This window comes from Papio anubis, chromosome 4 (assembly GCF_008728515.1).
Source record: "Papio anubis isolate 15944 chromosome 4, Panubis1.0, whole genome shotgun sequence".
Classification (NCBI taxonomy): Eukaryota; Metazoa; Chordata; class Mammalia; order Primates; family Cercopithecidae; genus Papio; species Papio anubis.
In genome coordinates this window covers 69,572,535-69,592,126 of record NC_044979.1, presented here as the reverse complement: position 1 = coordinate 69,592,126, position 19,592 = coordinate 69,572,535, and the positions used below count along the sequence as shown (strand labels likewise).

Genomic DNA, 19,592 nt, shown 5'->3' with positions numbered 1-19,592 from the left:
TTCTTACCTCAGTAAGCACAATGTAGTTTATTAGCTTGGTGTGTTATAAAATGAAACTAGAAGGGCAAATATGAAAAAAGAGACTAGAGTTTGTGTTCATACTAGTTACACGAAGTGTAACTTCTTTATAAGGCAAAAACATGTGTGATTTAAATATACCTGATAGTACCTGAAAGAAACAGAGATCTGAGGGCAAAATTTATATCTTTTTACTTCAGTGAAGGAAAAAGAAGACAACTGGTTGTTCTAGACTGGATTTTTTCACATAGCTAGGATTTACCTAGAAAGCTTTTTGTTTCCATTCTTTAAGAAAACTTCTTAAATGGTGCTGGTACGTTTTCCTGCCTTGGTAAGTATTGTATAACATACCGAAAGTCCAACATTTCAGTATAACTTAAAGATTCTTTGATGATTAATATTTGTTCACTCCTAGTTAATCATTATTCTGAATAGCAATTCTCAGTGTAGAATACATTAGCTGAAAAAATATGTTATAGCAATGTTTCTAGATACAACATATCCTCAGACCAGGACTAGCTTATTTAAAAAATCCTGGAATTTCTAAAATGACATAAGAATATAAACATCCTTTAAGTGGGTTATGGATATCATACACTGGAGATTTTAGAAATGGAAATTTAAAGTATTCAGCTACTAGTATGGCAAAGCATCCACCAATCAAAATGAAAGTTCACTTAATTTGAATGAATACTTTGCTGCAAACAACCAATAAGCCTATATCAGGAGGAAAGATCAATGAACATCCCTGGACTTGCTATATTTTTATTTTTATTTTACTTAAAGTTCTGGGATACATGTGCAGAATGTGCAGGTTTATTACATAGGTATACATGTGCCATGGTGGTTTGGACTTGCTATATTTTAATATGTAAAGCAAATGTAATAATTCATAATCCTTCAAATGTAGCAAATCACTAGCATTTGAAAGTCAATCGAAATAAAGAATATAAAAATTTAAATAAGGACAACTCACCTGCACAGTTTAACCAATATATAGAACCGAATTTACACCCGAAATATGGAAAACAATATTTTTTGCATGTTTCTTCTTCACTACACCAAATACACTATATTTGGAAAGAGAAAAATAAAAGTGGTGTCCAAGTATAAGAACCACAATCCCAGGAAGATTTTAGTACTAATTCAATAAGTATTCAATAAATAATAGCCATTATTATTATTATTATTATTATTATTATTATTATTTGTAGTAGATGCCTTTGGTAACTTCTTGAGATCTCCTTTGTCAGACCCATGCATCCAAACCTCAGCTGCAAAAAGTTTTGGCTCCCAATGGCTCACAGCTTCTCCTTTTCTTGGATGACGGTGGGGACCACCTAACCCATGAGGTTACTATTTCCCCAGGCCAGTGACTGACTGACATAGGGTTCCAAACAGTGGGCATCCTTGCCTCAAGTCAGGGACAACTCTACCTTGTGACTTTTTTTGCCCAAGGGCTGCCCATGATTCAGGCCAAGAGTGAGCTTTAGCCAAGACCTCATCTTTTCTTCGCTCTTCCCCTTATCTTCCCTGAGTCTCTCACTCTATAGGATTTTTGCTGAAGAGCAGTCACTCAAAAATCACATGCACTTGAACCCCTTTCTCAGACTCTACATTTAGGAAACAAAACCAAAGATATTATTTCACAAAGTAGTAATAAGAACTGCGGTAAATGGTTTTTAAAATGTCTCTATCACTCTTTCCATTCCTCTTGCCTGCATCCCCGACTCTTTCCTTTGGGATTGCTCCTCTGTTACATGTGGCCCTGGCGGTGCTGTCAACAAGCCTTACCTCACCCCTCTCCCCACACTGCTCACTGGTGCTCAGATAATCACACAGAAATAGGAAAATGGAATTCTAAGTCCCTTAAGCAAGGCATAAAGGTGAAAAATATTATGGGAGGTAAAACCAGAATAACCTGGAAAAGTGAAAAAAAAAAAAAAAAGACAAAGCGGTAAAAATGGCTGTCACTTACATAGGGCCTACCATGTGACAGGTACTACATTCTAAGTCCTTTGTATATATCCACTCACTTCATACTGATGACAACCCGGTGATCTAGGTACTATTATGTCCACTTTATACATGAGAACAAGAAGGCGCAGAGAAGTTAAATAACTTACATAAGATGGCATACCTAGTAAATAGGGGAGCCTGGGTTCTAACCTAAGTAGCATGGTTCCGTGCTGGTAACCAATCCTGTAAGATTGAACCCAGACACTGCCCGATCACTTCTTGCTATACATCCTGGGACCAGCAGAGGTAATGATTCACTCCAAAGTAAAGAACCACCCCTTAGACACTGCCTGAATACCAAGGGTATATCACAGGCCAGCTTTTGTTTCATGCTGGACAAGACTAAAGGTTAAATCAAGCCATTCAGTCAAATCTAAGATTGAAGCCACTTTCACTGAATGAGTCTTGTCCTCCTGGACGGTTGCCAAAAGACTGGAACTGCAAAGATAAGGTCTGGATTCAAAGATTACAGCCCACAGAGACTTCTGGCCTTGGTTATTAGTATTTAGAGTCTCTAGGAATCAAGTCCAAGATCTAGTAGGGTTTTAAGGGAAATGAATTGCCAGAAAAAAACCTGAACCTACAGCTAAGAGCTATGCGCACTTAAGTGCTAAGCTGATTCCCAGGCTCCAGTAACCAAGTCCACCGCAAGTAAGCTCCTAAAGAAGTGCAATCCCCGGAAGAGACAATCTCCCCTATGCCTCTCTCTGGTTGGAGCTCAGAGAATAATGGAAAGTGGACTCCTTCGATAGCAGCTAGACTGGTGACCAACAACTCACTGTGCAGCCAGGGAAATTCAACAATGTATTACAGACTTGGAACATATTATAGGACTAGTGGCCACTATCCTCCTTCTAAATAGGAGTGTTTACTGTTGTCATCCTACTTTCTCTCTTCTGTTGAATAGTGAGTCTTTGGGAGTTGGTTTAACTGATTATATAGCTAACTTGAAGGAGTGGGTGGAGCTGTATTCAAACACAGTCAAGAGTAATGCACATCTCTCAGAGATTTCAGATTTAGAACTGGGGGCAGTAGCTGATAGTGACCTTGGGTAAGTCCAATTGCAGTTGAGATTTAGTTGTATTATTTTGCCAGGAGCATTTTTTAAAATATGGGGATAGAGAAAATAGAATATGTCTGTCCTGAAAGGTCAAGGGGGAAAAATAATAGACTGAGGTCTTTTATTTTTAAAATCTCTCTGCTACTTTGTGTCCCCATTCTTCTTTTTCTGGTAATTACACCCTCTTCTACTGAGGACCTCTTCCCCAAACCCTGTGTGATCCGGTGGCTGCCAATCAGTTTTCCCTTACCCTATTCCTACTACTGGAGTGGTCTTTTGACCCAGGCAGTAGCCTAGTAACAAATGCTGGACCAGACATAAAACCCCAATAGGGCCAATCAGAATCTTCTTTAAGTCACAACTCTTTGAGTTACAGACATTGGGTTAGATCTGCTGGCAGCCAGCCCCTTGCCCAGCTGTATGCAGAATGTCCATTTACCACAAGAGAAAATAAAGTCAATTCCCAGAGGGAGGCAGAGCTGAGAGATGAAAGAAAAGAGGAAAATGAGAAGGACAGCCTTTGGTTCAGTTGTGCAAGAAGGCAAGGCCACACCTGGTCTTCCCAATATTGTGAGCCAATGAATTCCCCTTTTTATTAAATTAGTTTGAGTTTGGCTGCTGTCCCTTACCACAAAAATATGTGACTAATACCTTAACTTAATCTAGAAAGTTATCAAAGACCAGAAAACTTCACTTTGCCCCCAAGAACACTATAATAGAGTCAACATTCCTAAATTGGTAATGTATAATTTAAGGTAAATTACATGATTTTTCTCTTATAGCTAAGGAAAATAACCCATGTAAATATGAAGCCATCAGCCTCTTTGGAGTGTGACAACTGAGGAGCCAGCTAAAAGGCTTTAGAGTGATGGTTATTATGTTCTCATGGGAAAATTATAGTACTCATTTTAGGGTAGAGCTGGTTTATTAAGCTTATATGGACATCACAATTGCTATTTTAATAAAAATATCATTAAAATTAAAACATGCAGAAAGTGGGAAGGTACATAATAATATTTAGTGATTTAAGATTGTATAAAGCAAATGGCTTAATATTATACCAGTGGTTGGGGAATGGGGTGTGTAGAAAATCCAGGATTGTTCCAGGTGAAAGAAAAGAATGGAGAGCAGATGGGGGAAAATAAAGAAAAAAAAAAAAGCCAATGATTTTTAAAATTATGAGATAATGGTGCCAGAAATAAACAAGTAAAGAACATGAGCTTCTTTGGGGAAGGCAAAATTATAAACTAAGTTAAAGAAATTTTGAGCATGATGTGATTAAAAAAAAAAAAAACTATCCAGAAAGAAATGGCAATCAAGCAGCTGTGAGCATCACTGTTGGTGATCGTTAGATTTAAGGATGTGAATTTGGGATTTCTTTATACGCAGGTTGTGGCAGAGACCAGGACTGTGAAAGACATGGCACAAGAGTGAGGACACAGTGTGAAGAAATGCGCTCATTTAGGAGATGAAGGAATGCACTCCTTCAGGAAAATGAAGAAGAGGAATTGGTAAAGGAAACAAAATGGTGAGGGAAGAAATAGGGCCTGTATAAAGCCAAGATCGCCAAGGAAGGAGCAAGTTTCCAAAAAGAATGAGTGATTAATTTGAAAGGTTGTTGCATTTGGTTATTGAGTCTTTTGTAACCTCTAAATCAGGTTGCTAAGGATTAAATCACACTATGTGATACGGAAGCAATGGTAGAATAAGCACAGAATAAGTACTTCAGCTTCTAGAAAGAAACAAAGAGAAGATTTGGTTTTGTTTGTTTGTTTCCATTTTGTCAGAACTCAGAAGGAAGCCAATGCACAGAAATAGGCTGGATTTGTCATAGAGGGAACAAGGAAATGAGAAAGGCTTTGAGTTTGTGAATGTGCATGCGTTTCTGAGTATGACACATAGATAGAGGTAAGGACTAAGGAATTCACCTCAGAAATGAGAACAGATTTCTCAAGGGGAAAGTTAATGTAAGAGAAAAGATATTGAATTGGTTCTGGTGAAAAATGAGGAAACTTGAACCTGCCAGATGGTCTTAAAATTCTCAAGGAAAGTCAAACCCTGAAAGGAGGATCATGCCAACAGTGGTAAAGGGCTGGGAATAGTTGCCATGGGAAATAATCCATGATACTGGTTGTCCATATATTTTTTCCAATTGAAGGACTCCCAACAGGTGAGGTCCACATGTTTACTGGCATATCCAGATTCGGATCCATCACCTTGTCCACTCCTCGACTCCATGCCCTACCACACACACACACAAACACACACACACAATTTTTCAGAAAAATAAATATCAAAGTGGGCATCTCTTTGTGAGTTGTAAGGTACAACATTTATAAATGCATTTTACAAGCATGTGAGTAACGGTCCTTTCCTATGAACTGTGAGGCTGTGGGAGATTCAAAAATCCCACTAGGCTTACTATAACTTGACTCCTTTTTGTCTCAACCAACCATCCATATCAGGTCACAATTAGTGAGAAAGATGTGATTATGGAGAAAACTTAGAATCTACTCTGATTTTATTTAAGTCAGTTGACCACAATCTTATGATGCTCATCAGCAAAAAGCAAAAAAAAAAAAAAAAAAAAATGTACTTATGACAAGTCTCACCATTGTGACACCATGATTGAGAACTTTCGTTCCAAGCATTCAACAGGGATGCATAATGACTCTGAATAGCAATAAAAGCACAGATTACAAGATGCTTCACCTTTTTTAATTAGCCTGATTTTTGAAATTTTATTTCTAATATAAAATATCAACAAAAATATAATATGTTTTTCATATGCTATGTTTATGAGTTGTGTGTGTATCGGGGGGTTGTAAAATTGATTTTTATGGATGGGTTTTTGGTAAGAATGTTTTCTAACTCTAGGAAGGCTAGTCCTATACTATGAAATCATCAGGAAATGTTTCAGATAGAATCTAAGGAAGATTCCCTTACAGTTAAGAAGAATAAGCATGTCATTTATCATACAAATTGGAATATTTTGGGAAATGAAAAGGAGTTGGTATATGTATATTCTCCAGGTCCATGGAGAAGTGGACATAAAGTAGCACAATATACCAACTAAGACATCTGTTCATCCTCCTAATTCTGTGTTGAACATGTGGAATTATCTCTTAGTTCATTCCTATGAGGCACAGGAAATATTTTTAAAATTACACTCAAATTCACATATTCCCAGTATTTCCATAATGAATGATATTTAGAAAAATTTTTAAAATTCTCTACCGTGTTACCCTGTAGAGTATACTGAATTAATTTACCCTTCTTTGAATGGCTCAAGAGTTAATTCAATAGTTATTGAATGCTTGCCATGTGTGGGAAATGTGTGAGGTGTTAGAGATACAAAGATGAATAAAACATGAATTGTGTCCTTAAGGAGCTGAGAACAAGGGGAAGGTGAACATAAAAACAATTTAAATGATATGAGTTACAATTCAAAAATGTACATGTTCAAATCCAAAAGAGAGGTATAGGGGAAGTGCAGAAGGTATTCTTCCTCCAAAAGGAGAGATAAGAACAGGTAATGATGGGAAAAATGACAGCAATGTTATCAGTCAGGGAATGAAGTTTATACCTAAGGCCTCAATTTTTCCCATAAAATTGGAGATGAATGCATCTGTTGATATTGATGGGATGGGGGAATTGCTGCTGTGGGAAATTTTAGGCAATATCCCTAACCAAAAGCAAGTGATAGGTGGTATTTGGCCTCAGGTGAGACCAGAAATTGTGACTTTGTAGCTTTATTCATCCAGATGTTGATGAAATATGTTCAAGCAGCAATCAGCTAGTGATGCATAGCAAACGAAAATATAAACCAGAGGACCAACTGGAGCTGTGGAATGTGGGTCCAGTGCCATTAAAAATATGAGGGTATATGCCGTTAAAAATAAGAGGGTGTACGCATTGTATGACTGTATCAAAACATCTCATGTTCCCCATAAATAAGTACACCTACTATGTACTCATAAAAAAATAAAATTTAAAATTAAAAAAAAGAGAGCAAAGCCATTAAAGTAGAAGTAGTTTTTACAACTCCGAGGGAAATAATTGATCTAGGCAAGGATCATTGTTGGTTGCTAATATCATCAAATGCTAGACAATAAATCTTATCTACCTCCTAATGAAGGGCCTCTCAGCATGAAGCATTCCTACCAAAAAATTAAACAGAATCTGATAAAGCCTTTATATCTAATTATCAGTTTATAAGAGCAAAAGAACAGGGAAAAGAGGAACATGATAAAAGTCCAAAATTAGTCCAAATCCTTTTCGAATTCAGTCCAAAATTAATCCAAATCCTTTTGGGATGTGATCAGCAAAATCCAGACTATGAGAAACCAAATAGGACAATCTAGTTTCTCCAACAAATAAGTTGCAAAAAAGAAAATAAAAAGGGAGAAGGAACATATAGATTAAAAGATACTTAAGGTATATATCAGCCAATTGCAATGTACAAATGTGATTCAAACAAACAAACAAAAATGACTCAACAAGACAAATTTATTATTTTCTGGGTGCCTGATGATATTAAGATTATATTGTTAACTTTTAGGTATGATCATGGATGAGCTTGTAACGTTTAAAGTAAAATATCAATTAGAAATATATGCTTAAATATTTTTAAGCAAAATGATATGGTATCCATATCATCATTTGCTTCAAAATAATACATTTAGCGGGGAAGAGCATACATTGAAAAAAGTTGGTCAAGATGGTTCTTTGCGGTATAAAGCTTTATTATATTGCTTTCTTTTCTTTATTGGTATATATGAAATTTTCCATTATAAAGCATTTAACAACAACAAAAACGGGAAGAATATTGCATTCAGGTGAACAGCCATGAGAATTCACAGGAGGGAAGGAAGTCCATTGGAGAGGGCCAATAAACTGAAGGGAAAAGAAGAGTGTTAAGGGACTGGAGGATGTTCTTGTCTTGTTGAGGCTAAAAAGTAGGTACAGTATAAGGGAGTGAGAATGTAAAAGCCAGTGTAGATTGTGCAGGGTTCAGAAATGCCACAGAAGTGATGTCTTACTACACAGGGTTGAGGAAGGCAGGACACTGAGACAGAGTATGTCTGGGTCATCGCTGGCTGTGGGAAGCATGTAAGGCAATGGTAGTACAAACTGGGTGGAGAATGCCATGAGCGAGAAGCCCAGGTCCTCATTAAAGTAGACGAGTGATAGATGTTTATCTTCTTAGGGGAAGATAAGACAGGGCAGAGGGTGTATATCCAGATCACTATGAGAGACAGCAACTACTAGAGTGTGCCCTTTTCTAAGTAGTGACTTCAAGCTTCTGTTTTTGGTGTTGTCAGTTATCCAACACAAGTTAGACTACAGTGGTTTTTATGCAGCTTGCTGCAAACCTGTCTGTGACACAAAGTGGTCATTTCCCTCATAACTTACAGCATGTCTGCTTTCTTCCAAATCTGAAGTGAAGAGCAATGATTTCAGACATTTAATCATCAAAGAAGAGGAATCTAGCTACATCGTGGTTAAGGAATGGTATGTCATTCTTTCTAGTCTTTAGGAAATAGAAGTGGGAAGGAAATTGTCACCACATCTCAAAAGATATATCTTTTCCTTTACTTGCAAAAATTATTCCAAAATTTCAGTACAATTTTTTCAAGCAAATAATTCTTTTCTTTTTGAAGTATAATTTTCCAGAAGGAAGTACATGTTTGTACTTAATTATCTCCATTGCTTATTTCTAGATCCTCAAAGAATGATTTGAAATACATAAATAGATCTTAATAACTGTTATGAGTTATTCCTGTTATTAAAAAATTGTGTAAAACAAAGTTTAGCATATCTTTTAAATGACAACTGTAATTGTGACTTTATAACGTTCCCAGAACAATTTCCTCATAAGAAAGTTAACTTACTTTCTTATCTTTTGTGCACAATTGACAATTCTTCTTTACAGCACATTCTACAAGAAAAAAAAAATTAAGTCCAAAATTAATACAAATCCTTTTTATTGCTCAGTTTTACGTAAAAGTGCATTTCACTTAGTCATTCCTGTTTTAAGCCATATTCATCCATACCCCAGCATTTTACTTCATTATTTTAATGTATTTAGACCCCCACTGGTACTGTATAAATCCTCTTAATCTTAAGTCTTTTCTCCTATTTCTTGGAAAAACATGAAATGGCATCATCCAACTTTGATGAGCCAAGTTCTGAAAAACAACCCCCAAAACACTGTAAGGAAAAACAAATTGGCAAGTCCATTGTATTTTAAAATATCAAGTGTTGTTATTCAGGATGGTATTGCCAAGATATTCCTACTTAACTAACCCTTCAAATAGTTAAAAAAAATTAATTCCCCATCTTTTTTTGCCACAAAGCTTTAAAAACTTCTCCCAAATGAGGATTTTCATTCCTCTAGTTTTATGGAAAAATAAACAGTACGATTTACATTTGAAAGTTCTAGAATAAAAACTATGAGTTTGGAAAAAAGCATTTCAATGCCTCATTTTATTACTGCAACATCTCCTTAAAGAAAGGGTCTGGAATTAATGTACTAGTTGTTTTGTGATACAGCAACAATAAAGTTGCTCTCTCTATTATTTTGGGGGCAGAGTTCACAGGCTCTGTGGGAAAGGTCAGACCTTTCTATTTAATTTCAAATTGTTTGATTGGATGCAGATCTGATTTGGCTGGGGAAAAAATTTTACAGTTCAGTTTTCAAATTAAGTCCTATTGAATGTTACTTCCTCCTAGCCAAAAGTGTCCTTGAAATACCCATGGGAAAGTTGAGTGAAAGAAAAGGCAAGGTGAATGGTAAAGATTCTGCTGCCTTAGCTATGTGAAGGACAGCTGGCCTCAGGCTCCTTTCAGGAGGCAGAAGCAGGGAAACAGAGGACTCATGACTTGGCCACTGTTCTCAGAGCTCTACGTGTTTCCCACAGCTTTTTTGTAAACTAAAGTTTTTATTTTGGAATAATTTCAGATTTACAGAAAAACTGTGAAGATTCTACAGGGAGTTTCTGTATACCCTTCATCCAGTTTTCCAAATTTTTTTTTTTTTTTTTTTTTTTTTTGAGACGGAGTCACTCTGTTGCCCAGGCTGGAGTGCAGTGGCATGATCTCCACTCACTGCAAGCTCTACCTCCCAGGTTCACGCCATTCTCCTGACTCAGCCTCCCGAGTAGCTAGTACTACAGGCACCCACCACCGTGCCCGGCTAATTTTTAGTAGAGACAGGGTTTGACCGGGTTAGCCAGGATGGTCTTGATCTCCTGACCTGTGATCCGCCAGCCTCGGCCTCCCAAAGTGCTGGGATTACAGGCGTGAGCCACTGCGCTGGCCCTCCTATTGTTAATACCTTACACTACCATGGTACATTAATCGAAACCAAGAAACTAACATTGGCACTTGACTTTTAACTAAACTCCAGGTTTTATCAGGATTTCACCAGTCTTTACACTAATGTCGTTTTTCTTTTCCAAGATCCCATCCAGAATACCACATTGCCTTTAGTCATCATATCTCCTCTGGTCTGTGACAATGTCTCACTCTTGCCTTGTTTCTCATGACATTGACAGTTTTGAGGACTACTATCCTCACTCCTTTCAGATATTTTGTAGAATGCCCCTCAACTAGGATTTGTTTGATGCTTTTCTCCTGATTAGATGGGAAATGAGTTTTGGCGAAGAGCGAAGAGATGAAGTTCCCTCCTCAACACACTATGTCAGTAAATGGCCTGCTCAACCTCCATGGTTGAGGTTTAGATTGAGCATTTGTATAACTAACCAGCCATCTCTTTAATATTCATTTTTGCCCTTATTGGAAAACTAATGAGGGTACAGCTGACCTATGTGTTACGTGAATCAGTAGGTTCTTTCTTCTGTTCTATTCCTAAAGAACAAGGTTCTAGCTATCTCCATGGCATTATCAGGTACCAGATTCTTTCACCCTAAAGGCCTGATGTTTGCATATATGTTTTCTATCTGGTTACTTCTTCGCTCTTGATTACATTTTTCATGATTTCTGTATCATTTCTCCTAGTTCTCTTAGAACATCACTGGCCTTTCTTTTTCAGTTTCTTTGACCGGTTCCACTCCTATCAATGTCTGAAATGTTGCTGTTCCATAAAGTTCCATCCGTGATCCTCTTCTCCCATGAAGAATCATAATTTCAAATGCCTAGACATACCTGGCATCAAAATATATTATGCCAAATATCAAAACAAAATTTTTTATTGGCATTGCAATACGTTAATAATACAAAAATAAAGTTTATCTGCAAGGGAAAATTTTTCAAGAACATCTAAGAGAAAAAAACAATGGGGAGTATATGTAAAATAATAAGATTTTATATATTACATTTCTTCTTATATTTTATTTACCCGTTACATCTATTTTAAAACTATGTTGTTAGGTGAATAAAGGTTTGTCATATGTCATCTTGGTGTACTGTACTACATGTCAATATGGAATATCACTTTTTCTTTGACTTAATGATTTCTTTTACTTGAATTCAGTTTTATATAATATTGCTACACTTGCTTTCTTTTTCAGTAGCATTTGTAAGGTCTATCCTATTCTATCAATTTATTCTTTATTCCTTTATTTTCTCTAGTGGCTTCAAAATACACATTCTATTTCTATTCCTGAGCTGTCATTTTAAAAATTTGGGGAGATATTTTATATGCATCTTTCTATCATCATTTAATCAGGATCTACATTCTCAACCTAGACAAAGATCCTAATATGTTTTTACTCTTCTCTTTCTCACCATATCACTTCCCAATTAAATAATTTAACTACTTAATAGCAGTTAAACTTCCATATGATTTCTGTATCATATGGATTTCAGAAATCAAATGGAATTTTAACTACTATTAAAGTTATTAATGATTATTAGACATATTTAAATTGCTGTTGACTTACAATAAATTATTTAGAATTAACTCTTCATTTTACTAGTTTCTTTGCTTACTACTCTTTCTTGAATCCCACATTTTCCCCTTGGATTCATTTTTCATTTTGCTGGATTATATTCTTGAGTATTTTTTTCAGATGTCTGTGAATGATAAACTCTTTGACTCTTCAAGTGTCCAAATGTTTTTATTTTGTATACCTTCTAGAGCACAGCTGGCTTAGTCTGTTAATATGTTCTAGTTTCAACGCCATTTTTTTCAAAACTTTGAAGATATTTTTTCTTCTTCTTCTTTATTTTATTATTTTTTTTTTTTGACAGAGTCTCATTCTGTCACCAGGCTGGAGTACAGTAGCGTGATCTCAGCTCACTGCAACCTCCACCTACTGGGTTCAAGCGATTCTTCTGCCTCGGCCTCCCAAGTAGCTGGGACTACAAGTGTGTGCCACCACACCTGGCTCATTTTTATATTTTTAGTAGAGACAGGGTTTCGTCGTGTTGGCCATCTCCTGACCTCGTGATCCGCCCGCCTTGGCCCCCCAAAGTGCTGGGATTATAGGCATGAGCCACCATGCCCCGGCCAAAGATTTTTTTTTTGTATATTTTTCTTTAGTTCCTCTCTTCCATTCCTCTCCTCCTGAAACTCCTATTACATTAATGTTGGCATGAACTCTTGTCTCTTTTTTCTACAGGTTATCTCTTGTTCTTTTGTACTGCATTCTGTAAGAATTCCATGGCTCAATTATTGAGCTTGCTAATTCACTCTTCAGCTACGTTTGTGTTTATTATATTTTTAATTTCCAAGATTCGTAATCTTTTCCAGAATAGCCTGTTCACGGATATCTCCATGAGAATACTAATCATAGTGCTGAGAGAGGCATCCATCCTAAACCCTGAGCATCTCTGGATTTCCTAGCTAAGTGTGCCAAACTTCTTGGCCTAATTATCCTCTGACCCCGCACTTATTCTGTATCTGGTAACATAGTCAATTAAATAGGTCAAGGCAACCACAGTGTGACTATAGTCACGATTACTCCCCAGGGACTAGATTTTTTACTGCTTGCCATAAAAGTTCATAAGCTCTTAGTCCTGGGTTCCTTAGCTCCAGTGCAACTGGCTGCATTCGTAAGCACAATCTGGATACACTGCATTGCTCTATGGGACTCGGGGGCAGGAGATTTGGTGCAGCCATACTGATGTTCCTGCTGTTGGCTGTGCTATGAGTAATAAACCGTCTGGCACTGATCCACTGAATCTCACTGTCTACTTTTAGCGCCTATGGAGTTGTGGCAAGCCAATCTACTTGCTAGCTTAGTCATTTCCTTTGGAATCTTGTTAGTCCTTGCCATTTTCTGTAGGAGAAGTTTCTAATTCCAAGGTGTTTTTTCCCCTCTATTAAATGTGTTTTAATAAATTGGTTCTTTCCTTTATTGGGTTTCATGATTCTTGATTGTGTTAGCACAATCAAGTTAGGATTTAGGTGTATGTATATAGGCTATTTCCACCTCTGTGGTGTGGGCGAGGATTGGGACATGCTGCCAAGTTCAGTGTGTTGGTAGTATATCTTTTCCTGCCTTTCCAGGCCAATAATTCACATTCATTGTTAACCTGGAGCAGTTGCCTCTGCTGCCTCTGCTGCCTGCTTCTTGAGACAGTTGAGAAGGTGGAGAGGCAACCAGCTATAGTGCTTTAAGATCAGTTCCCAGGAAGCTGCTGCACAACTCCCTCGTGCTCTTTGTATTCACTGCTGCTGAACTTGGAGCAACCCCAGAAACCACTCTTACATTAGTCTTCTCTTATGTGTATTTTAGGCTGTGGCTTTCTCCATTAGTCTGATCTCAATTGCTTTCTGTTTCTCAGGGATTCTTAACATTTTCCGGCTCTCATCTTGTTTTCCAGCACTGTCATAATATATGTCTCTATCTCTATATCTAGTCATGTGTTGCATAACATTATCTTGGTCAACAGACTGCATATAGGATGGTGATCCCTTCAGATTATAATACTGTATATTTTTACTATTCCATTTCTATGTTTAGGTAAGTTTAGATACACAAATACTTACCATTGTGTTACAGTTGCCTGCAGTATTCAGCATAGTAACATGCTGTATAGGTTTGTACCCTAAAAGCAATAGGCTAATCTAGCCTAGGTGTATAGTAGGCTATACTATCGAGGTTTGTGTAAGTACACTCTATGACATTCACACAATGATGAAATTGCCTAACTATGCATTTCTCAGGATACACCTCTGTCATTAAGCAACACATGACTGCATAATGTTTATTGAAAACTTACCATGTACTAGAAAATGTTCTGAGTGCATAACATAGATTAACTCATTTGATCCTCACAACAACAATTTACAGAAGATACTATTTTATTCTTATTTTACTGATAAGGAAATTGTGACACAGAAAGCATGGGCCTAGTAAGCAACAGAGCTGGGAGGAGAGTCCAGCCAGTGTGAGCTGCTGCCTGTAATAACTGTGTTCTTCTGCCTCTCTGGTGAAACAAGTACTGTCAGAGAGGCACAGCTAAGTATAGGAGCAACTATTCATTCAGATTAGGTGGACTAAAGGAAGGCATCATAGAAGAGGTAGAATTTGATCTAGGCCTATCAATATCAGAATTCAGTTTTACATCACAATTCAGCATAATGTCAAATCCCCCATTTCTGCTAGTGGCAGAAAACCATAAACTTGCAATCTCAGTCAATTAATTCATCCTCCTTTGAATAAATGTTTAGCTAAATGTAGGGTTTGCTCCTTCCCCCTTTACCTTGGGGATGCTATACTTTTCTGGGAGCAAAGGCTATGTGTTGCCCGGGTACTAGGGTGTGACTGGACTGAGTCCCCTCCTCCTTCCTTACTAGCCTCACTGTGTGAATCTCAACTGTCCACTTCTTAGGGAGTGTCATGTCTAGTATCTGTGGTCCTGCTGTGGTCCTGCTGTGGTTTCTAGACATGAGGTCCAGTATTCTCAGGGAAAGACCTTTCCCTCTTCACTTTTGCCAGCTCTTGCAAGAACTGCCTTGCCTGTACCCCACCCACTATACTGGGAATTTTAGGGCTCTCTACTCTTTTCCCTACAAAATTCTTATGTCCAAGGGATTCTGACATGCAGTCCTTGAGTCCATTTGCTAAGATACTTCTTCCTGCTACTATTACCTACTGTTTGGGAGCCATGTTAGCCTCATGTTATCTGTGAGACCAGTGGATTCAGAGTAAACTCTAGAAAGTGAGTCACAAGTTCCTAATGTTTTCAGATTCCCCTTCAACCCATATGACATTTTTATTATCTCACCCTTCCTTTACCTCAGCCAGAAGTGGTATACCAGGTTTCTCTCCTGGTTCCCCATCAGCATTTAAACCTTGTGTCAATGCTCTAATCCTCCTAATACCTGCTTGCTGGTCAAAATCTGAAAGCGCTTTTTGTCTTAAAGATGGCAATATGAAGTTAGGATCCAACCAGGAAAACAGAAATCACTTTGTGTATACATAACACTGGGAACTTAGTATCGAGGTTGGGTATGCAGGTGATGAAAGAGGCTGAGAAGTCTGCCAGGGGAAAGATAGCAAAGTCCCACCTCCTCCCAGATAACAGCACCCCCTAGGCTAGAGGACAGAGGAATGAGGCAGATACCAGAGACCACTACAGTAAGCTTAGTGTATGTGACAAATATTCTTGGTGTGTTCACCATTAGCAGAAATAAACAAATGAAGAGAGAAAACTCAGAAGCCTTGCTTTATATTTAAATTATTTGACCTTCAGTTTATTTCCTTGGAGGTATCTGCCTTTTAATTTCATTCTGATATCTTGCTATTGACTTCGAGGCTTGTTTCACTGAATATTTCTTGTTTGATTGTTCTCTAGCTCAAAGCACTTGTGGGAAATTTTCATGTTTCTTGAGTTGTGTTCTCTTATAGGGTAGATTATTTGGGGTGTGTGTGTGTGTGTGTGTGTGTGTGTGTGTTTGCATGCTATCATATAGTCCTTTATTTCTTTATTTTGCTGTGCAGGATTTACACAGTTGCTCTATTGTTTTCATTCTACTAATGATTGCATAGCTCTGTTCAGACCTTCCATTTGTTCCGATATAGTGTAGGTGAGATCTTAACCACCTTACCACGATCCTTGAGATTTTTTTCAAGAACCCACAATTTTATGGCATTTTATGTTCTATTCACCCCACTGTTTTCAGCATTAGACAGGGGGGAGAACGCAAATGAGGCTGTGCCAGGCTTTGTTAGAATGTCTGACTCTGCTCTCTCTTTTGAGGTTTGTCATTTTTCAATGTCAAGGTTTGCTAAAGCTTATCAGAGGTTTTTCCCATTTCCATGAAGGGGTTTCTTTGGACTCTAGATCTGCCCTCAAATCCAGCTTGTAACTCAGGAACCTGAGTTTCCATCAGAGAATCAGGCCCTCTCTCTCAGGTCCTCATTCCACTTATTTCTCTTCAGTAGCCATTTCCTCTTCTCATCTTCAGAATAAGATAAAGAATAGGATACCCACTCAACTTGTTTCTCTCCAGATTTGGGAGAATCAATAAAAGTTCTTGTATTATAGTAACTCATTAGTTACCTCTAAGAGAGGGTGGTAACATTTGGAGTCTTGCCATGCTGTGCTATTCTGTTCTGATCCAGAATCTTCCAGTTCTTTCCTTAGTTGCCACTTATTTTTTGCACTATGACCCTTTGTTGTCTGGTTACTTCTAGTGAATAAAATTCTCTAGGTTTCAGTACATTTTTTAATCCATTCATTAGATTCTAGAAGATTAACCTAAAGTTGCATCAAGTGCTTACTATAATTTCTTGAAATATTGATTACTAAGCTCTCAAATGTAGATGAACATCAGAGTTAGAAGCCCTGGGGATCAAAACAACCTGCTTAGCGGGAGGTCTCACTTGATGTGCGATCCTTCACAAAGTCCTGTCTGTTGCCTGTCACTCAGGGCATAATCTGGGACATAGATGAGGATCTCGTGAAGACTTAGAAGCCCCTTCTCAGTTTTGGAAGTGAAAAGTGTCATGATGTCTAAGAAACCATATCCTTGTTAGATGGGAAGATTAAATGCAAGCACTAAGGGGAACTGGCCCGAGACTAAGATGCAAGCATTCAGGGGAGGCCCTTGGCAGGCAAGCTGTTTTCTTAGAAACATGAACTCCAGCTGGCCAGCCCTAAAAGTGAGTTAGCTAGCAACAGAAACTTCCATCTTTGGAGATTATCTTATCTGTGATTTTTTATTTATTTTATTTGTTTGCTTTTTTTTTTTTTTTTTGGTTCTTCATCAGTATTTTGATAAAGTCTTGTGAAAAATTTCCAGTATGAGTCCAAGTTTGCAAGGGAACAAAATGAATAATTTGTTTCTATGTTTGGGCCTATGCTTTTAGGTGCTGTTTGTTGGGAGAAGGGGCCAGGATGGCACTAGAACACTATTTCTCTTAGAGTATGTATAGGGGTGACCAAGAGGTTAAAAAAGAGAAATCTATGGGAAAGATGAAACCAAAGAAAACAAGCTAGGTATTTTAATTCAGCATCCCCCCAACCCTACCCCCTCAAAGGAGATTCTTATTTCAGTGCAACGCTGAGAACTGTGGGTTTGGTTTTAGTAAGGAAGACTGATTTACTTACAGATACTAACATTCTTTTCTACTCTGGAAACCAGACAGCAGTAATTATTCTGTCTCATAGTCTTTGTAAAAATGGCAATCTCGGCTTTACAGGGCACTTTCCAAGTAATTCAAATTCTGTCTCTTATTTTGTCTATACAGTTCCAATTTAGGATACTAAAAACCTTATTTCCAGGTTCATGAATTTAACTCAGCATGACTTTTAACATTTCAAATTTTTTTCAATTGGGAAGGGAAACCAAGAGATGCCTCCAAACTGAAGTATTTTTTTTTATGAAAAAGAACAAATAAAGCATTTTATTAACTATCTTTAAAAACTTAAGAAAAAGGAACTATGACCATTGAGTGGGTTTGATTAGAACAAAACCCAACGATTTAATCACAACAAAAAGCTTATATGCCATAGGTCATGCAAAAAATGATGAGGGAGAAACTATGCTTTTCCTCAAATTTAAAACTGTTTGAATCCACCTTTCATATTTCAGATAAACCAAATTAATCTGACTCCAATTTAACCGAGTTTCACCAAAACCACCTAGAGCCTTTAAAATGTCTTCCCACCAACACCAAATGACAACTTTTGAGATGAAAATTCCAGTGCACCAGGATGGCACGATTAAAAGGAAAAACTACGCTGGAGCATATGGGGCACCCGCCTCAGGACTCCGGATCACTCACCCTCTTCAGTCTTATCTCTTGGTTTCTGATTGTTCCTGGGGCTGTGGGAAAAACCACTCTCTGAGAAGCTGATAAGCAATTGGATAAGAAAGAGGGAGAGAAAAACTGGCAGGAGGATCTGGCCCCATGCCCGCAGCCAGCACATCTCTCTTCAGACCTGGTGACCCCAGCCACTGGGAACCTGGCAGGCACCAGCTACAGTGTTGGACACTGAGACCCACTCAGGGACTGTGACCTACCACAGCCCCGGGTCCTTAGGCTGCCACTTGTAAGCCCTGGATGCCAGCATAATCAGCAGAACCTTAGAATCCCTAATGTTCTAGCCAGAATGTGGAATGTTCATAGTGCAATCCTGGTCGGCACTGAGTCCAGCTTCCTGGGCCCTGAATACCATGTACAGTCAGTCCATTGGACTTGACTGAGGTCTATTTCCCCCAAATCAACACTTTTCCCTACTACATTGTTGTTTTTTGGAGAAAGACCTTGATTCTAATTTCCACTACATGAATATGTGTACAGCGGTTGCACTCTTCCATGCTGGCTTTTCTCTGATGTAAATGAACCTACCACCCACCGCATTCCATGGGAGTGGTTGTGCGATCAATGAGTGGTGAGGCCGTGAAACTCACAGCTCTGTAAAGCCTTGGTCTTGTCCTTGACTAGCCTGGTGATCCTCTTGACATGCTCTAATGCAGTTTCCTGAAGGTTATGTTTGGGTAGTACATAAATGTCTTTTATTTTCATAGTTATGAATTTATTTTAATGCGTATTGGAAAAATATAACCAGTAGTTACAATGATGTAATAGCAACAATATACGCTTTTAAAATGAATCTATGCAAAAAAGGACAATTTTCATAAATATAAATAGTACACAACTTAAAGGATATGGCAAAACTTGGGGAGGTGGTTCCAGAATGACTGAAATTTGAGCAATCTTGCCCCAGTGTGTGTGGCGGGGGAGGGGTAGAGGTGGGTGATGAAAACTTGTCCTTGACCAGGAATTATCTCGTTCTGTTTTTCAAAAATGATGAGGTGGGGGCTGGGCGCGGTGGCTGAAGCCTGTAATCCCAGCACTTTGGGAGGCCGAGACGGGCGGATCACAAGGTCAGGAGATCGAGATCATCCTGGCTAACACGGTGAAACCCCGCCTCTACTAAAAAATACAAAAAACTAGCCGGGCGAGGTGGCGGGCGCCTGTAGTCCCAGCTACTCGGGAGGCTGAGGCAGGAGAATGGCGTAAACTCGGGAGGCGGAGCTGGCAGTGAGCTGTGATCTGGCCACTGCACC

At 38.2% G+C, this 19,592-nt stretch overlaps 1 protein-coding gene across 11 annotated transcripts in view; it reads right to left on the bottom strand.

Moving 5' to 3' along the window:
* The window catches only part of LOC110742711, a 54,170-nt gene extending 34,881 nt beyond the window's left edge, over positions 1–19,289 (bottom strand). For 6 of the 11 annotated variants that reach the window (XM_021935293.2, XM_021935288.2, XM_021935289.2 and 3 more), the window contains exons 1-3: positions 18,304–19,271; positions 8,992–9,038; positions 995–1,088 (exon numbers count right to left, since the gene is read on the bottom strand). In XM_021935293.2, the coding sequence (XP_021790985.1) occupies positions 995–1,088; positions 8,992–9,038; positions 18,304–18,448 (286 nt within the window). In that variant the 5' untranslated portion in view covers positions 18,449–19,271. Of the gene's footprint in view, positions 1–994; positions 1,089–8,991; positions 9,039–18,303 lie in introns of all 11 variants that reach the window. The other 5 variants (XM_021935297.2, XM_021935296.2, XM_021935295.2 and 2 more) reach the window with 3 other exon arrangements.
* Positions 19,290–19,592: the final 303 nt, after the last annotated feature.